The following is a 7,774-nucleotide window of genomic DNA, read 5'->3' on the forward strand; positions in this document are numbered from 1 at the left end:
ACTTAGCAATTATTTGTTCACTTTCAGAGTTCAAGGTGACGTTGCAACGTTGCAGCTCTTGTTAGTTCAACTGTTACATTTTGCACAACATTTTGGTTTGGTTTATAGTTTTGGTGCTAATTATCAAATGTTAGCATGCTGACACTAAACTTTGATGGTGAATACAGGTTCTCCAAATGTGTGCTAAACATGTTAACGTACTAAAGTTACCACTTAGCTAAAAGCACAAATGACAGCTGCTTGCTAGCATGACAGCAAACAAACAAAAATGCACTTAGGAGTTTCTAGGTCTGTATGATAGAAAATATAACTATCTTTGAGTTTTAGATTGTTTGTATGGCTCATAAAAGCAACTCAAAAACAGCTCACCGCTGAAGAACTTTGTAATTGATAAGAAATATTTATTGTTTACCAGTATATTTGCATTACATTTTATAAAGCTGTGTCACATTCTGTTATCATAAATCTTATCTTACAATCGGAACACATCTGAGGACAGAGACGCCTGCAGCAGGATCCAAATACGCCACAGGTCATCGAAAATCTCAACAAAAATGGATGAATGTAGTTCAACTGTTTGTCCATGCAAGTAAAAACAAGGTACAGGTAAGTGAAGTAAAGTAAGGAAGGTCATTCAAAGTTTTAACAGGAAAACATGACGAAGAGTGAGCCAGTCGCCAAGACAGTAAAGAATCATTTCCTGTGATGTTCAATGATGCAGCCGATCCAATAAATAAAATTCATCTGTTTCCACAACAAGAGGATGAATTAGTTTTTAGAGTCGAGATCAAAACAACAGTCCTTCACACAGGAGACAGTTCGTCCTGACACGCACAGGTGAAACCCACGACGTAGAAATCAGTGACATCCGTGCGTTTTCCTTCAATAACTCAAAATGGCCGCCGTGAAGAAGCCACGTTGTTCTCACATATTAAAGTCTTTGCTTACAATTTCCTTTTCTCTGACAATAAATTATTAGTGAACGTTTGTGCTAAAGTAGGATTACTGTACTGTATCGAAGCAGTTTTTAAAAGTTCTACCTCTATGTTTTTAATCAATACCCTGTTTTATAAGCAGAAGGACGGATAACTATCTATCATAGAAACTAGTGGAATTGTTCACCACTAATCACCTTTTTCTAAAAATCCCCGTTAGAATTTAGGAGAATTAAGGTTTTTTTTTTTGTGCGTCACCAATAAATCTCTTTCTATAGTGAAATCTCTGTTCATCTCAGCAGCATTATATTTATTTTTTCGCAGGTTCTTCTCTCCTACAGAGGCATCGGTACGTGACAATGAATATTTACACTGTATACAGACTCACTGGCTTAAAAAAAACCAAAAAAACAACGGATCCTGCAGAACAAACAGCTCGCCTTGCTGCGCAGACGCTCTCACCGCTGCACCGGGAAACAAAAAATCTACTCGGGGAGGGTGAAAAATTCCTCATATACACACATTTCACAATATTACCGACATCAATTTGAAGTTGCTGCAGTGCCACAAAAGCCCAACATTTAAAAGTCTAATGGCACACAGAAGGCGGACCATGTCAACTTTGACGGCTGGCAGACAGTCCAGGGCTGAGGGAGGGATGTATTGGTTTTTAGGCAGCAGTGAGAGGCCAGTGAGGCTTTTTAAAACACACAATTGCACACAAGATCATCGTGACGTTGCTCCTTCCTCTTTAAGCTTGTCCGTGGAGCAGAGGTGAGGGGCGAGGGTGCTTTCGTTCTTCAGAACTCCTCGTGAACATTTCTGGCGTAATCCATGAGCTTGCTGCCCGTGAAGTATTCGCTGTACTTAAGAATCTCGTCCAGCTCCAAGTTATGATTCTGGTTTTCATCCGCGACGGCGATCATCTGCCTGGCCTCGTTCAAAGCGTTGTGCTCGTTCATCGGGTCCATGTACTCCTGAGTGTCGCACAGGAGAGACATCAGGAAAGGAAAGATGGCGACATTTTAGCAGACTGGATACAAAAGAATTCAGAATGCTGGAAAACGTAACACAAAAAATAACTGTCTGATATCAAAGAAGGGACTGATCGAACACAAACTCTCACCTCCAGTTCCTCCATGGTGACGATGCCATTACGATCTGCATCTATGACTTCCTCGAACTCCTTCTTCCTCTCTCTGACCCAGTCGTCATCGATGTCCTGAGCCTGCTGGTTCTCCACGGTGCCCACAGGTAGAGAGATGAACTCTGACAGTGTCAGCTTCTTGTCACCATCCTGATCTACAAGGAAAAGCACAGTCAGCATCAGACTTTTATCCTGTAACTGTTAAATATATGTTAATTATGGGCCTTAACACAGAGGCCAAGTGTACGAGTTAAACATGTAGCATTTTAAAATCAAATGTGCAAATGTAATGGCAGATATTTGCAGAAGGAGATCAGATTCTTCTTGTCACTAAGTTCCAATAATAATGAATCAATTGATCAAAAATGAAATCTATCGTGAATTATAATAACTGTGTAATGAATTTGCTGACTTCAGCCTCTAAAATGTGAAGATTTGGGTTTAAATCTGTGAACAAGTGATTTAAAAGATGTCCCATTGAACTACAGGAACTTTTTATCATGTCACAATGTTCTTTATATAAATCCATCATTACAATATCTTAAAGAAGTTACTTTATTAACGAATTAAAATGTGTTAGTTGCGGCCCTTAGGCATACTTTATTACTCCTTGAGGCAAAATGCCAACAGGAAGCAAAGAGGAAATAGGAACATTTATTTAACCATGGAACCTGTTTAACACCTGCTGAGCCAGAATCTGCATCATTTACATTCACTGACACCAAGAAGACACAACATCAAGAGGTTAATAATAAAACAATCTGCATGTAAACACAGAGTAAAAATGCAAAACATTCACTGCCATCTTAAATATCTTGATGTATGTACATTAAGGCAGCTAAAATCAAAAGTGTTGTACTGACATTGGAAGGAATAACTGACTTTATGTATTTTGATTTTACAGCCTGCAACTGTGCAGTGTTTGTTCACTCTCACAGTCTTATCAACACGTCCAATAGCAACAGACAGCTATAAAAATAAAAAAAAACTGACTGTACACATATTGCCGGGCAACAAACATCACAGCCAAGGTGACAAAGAGACGATAAACATAGTGGAGAGTTCAGCAGCTGAGCAGACTGATATTTCTCTCGGGGCTTTTTGAGATCCAATAAAAAGGTAACAGCAGAGTAAATATTTGAATTACCTTCATCACACAGCCAAGAACATGACTCTTAATGCTAACGTTGCTTTCCATCTACTGGATGTGTAAATAAGCTGATGTTTGCCAACACATTTGTCGGTCTTGTTCTTTCAGGATGGGTTTTAACTATACAAGGCGGCTAGGATTCATGTGTTGGGTGAGTAAAGATGTACCTAAGTCGCGCACAATCTCCTTGACCATGTACTTGAGCATCCCTCTGCTGTGCTCGGGGTGAAGGAAGGACAGGAACTCCTGCTCGTTCAGCAGCTGGTCGGCCGGGGTGTTGTCGGCCTGAAACCAGCGGTCCTTCAGGCTTTCCAAAACCTCCTGAGCTGTAACGTGAAGAGAAGAAAATCCAAATCAATTATCTTGTTGATCCAATCTGCAGCACATAACACTGTTGATAAGATCATGATATAATCCCATATAGCTCCATACTTACTCTCCTCATCCAGCTTCAGGTCCTCATTATTCTTTATTTTCTCAGCAATCTCTTTCTCATTGAACCCTTTGCTGGCCAGAAATTTGACTCTGTATTCGTCCCACGTCACATGGCCTGTGGACGACACATGGGTTTATAATTTGACAACACAGTAAACATTTATTAGTTTAGGACACAGTGTTGCTCGCAGAGGCCACAAGTCCAACCGGATTTGAGAACAGACCGGCTGGTGTGCTTTGAACTGTAATTTTTCTCTCTCTCTCACCGTCGCCGTCTGGATCCACAGCGCGGAAACTGTTTTTGTTCTCCATCATGGCCTCCTGAAAGTGCTCCTCCGTCTTCTCCATGATCCAGCGCTGCATCTCTTTGGCGCTCACGCTCCTGTCCTTGTTGAAATCGACTCTGTCAGGAGAGAATTTAAAGACGAAATTAGCTGCCAATTTAGTTTGAGTTACTGAACATTAGCGCTGTCACTGCTACATTAAACTGCTCATATACTGTATATTATCAGCTGTAACAACCCATGTGATTTATCATCTGTCTGGCTAGTGTCCAGTCCGGTGCATTTGTTTAAACCTGCCAAGACCTAATAGCTTTAACACTGAACATTCATTTCCATTTAAGGTAAAATAAGGGAAGAATAGAGAGGATATTTGTCAGATCAGGGAGGAGGATAAGTTTAACAATACACAGTGGCCCTTTCTTATTACTCTCTGCTTTAACAATGGCACATATATGCTATACACATTACTACATTTTCAAATACTGCACTTAAATGTGTCTCTCTTTACTTCAAGTATTTCCATCTATGATTCCACATTTCAGAGGATATTGTAAGTTTTATTCCACTCCAATTATCTGAACGCTGTAGTTACTAGTAACCAAACAGACTGGGATATATCACGACTGCATTCGTGTAAAAAGTAGGTCAGGTTTTGAAAAGCAGTCCACTTGTCTACCTTTGCACAACACTGTTGGACAGCAGAGCCGTCTCCGTTATTCCACGTGTACTTCTTTTTAAAACCTGCTGCCTCCATTACCAAAGATGTAACTTAACCGCTGAGTGACATCATCGGAGGCAATCTATCAGATTACATGCAGCTTCCTCTGAGCAACAAAAGGCTTTATATTACTTTCACCTCGTATGCAGAAGTACTCGTCAAGACCTGTGAACACCCTTTAATGTGGACGATTGGTGAGGCGACACAGTAATCCTAAGGGCTGCTGGTCCGATAAAATATGATGATGTGACGGGATCATTTTAAGTTTGGTTTAATTGTGACTGAAATATGGATTAAATGGATTGGTCAAGAAAACATCCAGAAGGAAAACAGTAATTAGTTGCAGACCTATTAGAGAGAATTTAAAATGAGATTCATCTCAACCAACTAACTGCTGCTTGAACATTTTCACATTGTGGGTCGAGTACTTTCACTTGAACTGGCCATAACCAACTTGTTTTGCTTCTACTTATCATCGTTCTGAAGTAAATACAAAGTGTAACAGCTGTTAAAAAATAACACCATCCACATCTGGATTGGTTCCCTGTAAGCCTGGATTTCACTATGCTAATCAGTTTGCCACAAGGCTGGACTTTTTCCAGACAAATTGAGGTTGAATTACAAAAGAGGCGCGTCTGCAATTGTGCAATGGAAATAGCAAGAGGCATTGTTTCCCCGAGTCAGTAGCCTGAGGTAACAACAACTGGAATAACTGTGGAAACACTGCAGAAGATAACGAACCCTGCTGACAGGAGGCAAAGAAGACAAAGAGGGAGAGTGATTCCTCTAAGCACCACGACTGGAGGTGGTACAAAACCAGCATTCTTTCCATCTTTTGAATTAAGAATAAAATGAAATAAAAATAACAGGTTCTGTTAAGTATTGCCTCACATTTGTTCTCTAACTGATATTGTTATCTATATCTGGATGCTGCCTTCTAAAGTAAATAATACTGAAGTTACAAAACACTCAGCTCACTTTCTCATTCTGTGTGTTTTGCAATACCGTGATGTTGGGACACACACACACACAAAGCATATCTAACGCCAGCACTACTTTAACTTCTCGTGACAGTGATGACTATAGATATCACCACAGCATCTAGTCTAGCGTTTCAGTGTTTGGCATTCAAAGTCCTGCGTCTGCATCCCGACGTCATGCCGGTGACCTCTGAAGAACCGGACCGGCAGCTCAAGTATGCAGCTCAGGAATGCTGGAACTCCGAACTGATAATAAAAAGAATGAAGGTCACAACGTACTTGGTGAAAATGTCAATCAGCTTCTTTCTGTTCCTCCTCGGCTCCGAGTCCTCGTCGAACTCCTCCATCTCTTTGCCCAGGAACACCTCCTGATGGAAGTCCTTGTTGAGGTGGCCGTCCATCTCCATCTTCACCCCGTTCAGGTGGTCCGGGGGGAGAATCTCGTTCTCGTCCTTGACGGGCGCTTGCTTTTCTTTAACGGCTGACATGTTGGCTGGCCGTGCAAGCACATCCAAGGTTTGGAGGAGGATGCAGATGAGCAGAGACACGGACAGGAGGTTGGCGCACCACAGTTTTCCCCCAGCAGCCATGATTACCTGAAGAACAGTGAATAGAAAAGTAGAGGATTAGCTATGTAAGCTGAAAATTCAAGTTATGTGGAGCATCAACACTGTCAATTGCAGGTTTTTGCACTCCTGTCTGAGCTGTAATGCTACGTTCACGGCGAACGGGATTTTCCACGATTGCAACACGCCCACTGGAAAATCCCATTCCTGTCCATCTCATCGATTGCATACTTCAGTAAAGGACTCAAGAGGATGAGGAAATATGTTGGATCGAAACAGCTAGAGTCAAAGAAAGTCTTCCACATCCAAGAAATACAAACATACAGCCAAACGCAAAATAGTTTACGTAAAAACTCGCTTTACATCTTTTAGTGTTGATTCATTTGCCATTTAATATTAATAAATAAACCAAAGTTTGGTTATTACAGACGTGAACTCATCTAACGTTTTGTAGCTGGCGTTAATGTAACCTGAATGCCCCACAAGGTTATAACGATGACTTAGCTGTCAATCATCGTTATGTCGCATTACTTGTGTTATTTAAGCGCAAATTATCAACGTTATAGTAATTTAGCAGCGGATGTTTAGTTGCTAATGAGAAAAAAAAACTGACTCTGCGTCTTCACCTAAAACAAAACGGTTAGCTCGTGAATTTAGCCTCGTCACGTCACTCGTATTAACGGAACCTGCCGTTGACTGTGCTAGCTAAGCGGCTAACACGAGCAGGCTAATAAACACAACACAGCGGGTTGAGCGTTGTCTGGTGAGAGAGAATAGCCGACAATGTTAGCTGTGAAGGAGGACAAGAGCTCGCAGAGAGAACGACCAACCTTGTGTGGGGAAGTTCGGGTGAGTGAGAGCTGGCTAGCTGCTGCTGCTGCTGCTGCTGCGGTGAGAGTAACGCTACCAGCTGGCTAGCTTGACTTCCTATCGAAGCGGACCTGCGGTGGATCCAGCCAGGAGAGCTGTCACACTCCAGTTCCTGTACACGTGGCTCTCCAACAACACTCCCCCTTTCTCCGTGAGTGTGGGCCGGGCTCAGTCCACAACACCACCGAGGAAACACAGCCCGGCTGAGAAGCACTCGCCGATGATTGCCAGTTCGCGTTAATTCACTCAAGCTGTCAGTTGGACCGGTCGCTGGCTGAGTTAGCCTCCTCTGTTAAGCTAGCAAAGATGCACCGCTACAAGTTCCGGTTTGCACTTTCAAAGTAAAACTCGTATTGAATTTGTAAGGACGTGATTCTCAACCGAAGTGTGAAGTACAGATACATAGTTACAAAATAAATAAATAAACAAATAAATAAATAATAATGACAATGATAGATTACATTTTTTTTTCAATTTATTTGTTTTCAAAATAAACCTGTTATCATGATGTCCACAGTGAAGTAAGTTACATTTCACTCCTTTCTAACTTACATTTAATCAGTGCAGGTAATTGTGTTGGGTGAAATGTCATTATAGCATCATTGCAGGTGTCTGTGGGAATTTGTATATCTAACATACATTTGGGCATTTGTATATCTAAAATATATTTGGGGCATTTAGCCGATGCT

At 41.4% G+C, this 7,774-nt stretch overlaps 1 protein-coding gene across 1 annotated transcript; it reads right to left on the minus strand.

Moving 5' to 3' along the window:
- Positions 1-377: 377 nt before the first annotated feature.
- Positions 378-7,394, minus strand: sdf4 (stromal cell derived factor 4). The gene is made up of 7 exons (XM_037103660.1): positions 7,046-7,394; positions 5,929-6,245; positions 3,934-4,070; positions 3,669-3,782; positions 3,400-3,558; positions 2,062-2,237; positions 378-1,912 (listed from the first exon to the last, which is right to left on the minus strand). Exons 2-7 carry the CDS (start codon positions 6,237-6,239, stop codon positions 1,736-1,738), a joined length of 1,074 nt encoding a protein of 357 aa, XP_036959555.1. The 5' UTR covers positions 6,240-6,245; positions 7,046-7,394; the 3' UTR covers positions 378-1,735.
- Between the last annotated feature and the right edge of the window lie 380 nt (positions 7,395-7,774).

Source organism: Acanthopagrus latus, chromosome 7, assembly GCF_904848185.1.
Source record: "Acanthopagrus latus isolate v.2019 chromosome 7, fAcaLat1.1, whole genome shotgun sequence".
NCBI lineage: Eukaryota > Metazoa > Chordata > Actinopteri > Spariformes > Sparidae > Acanthopagrus > Acanthopagrus latus.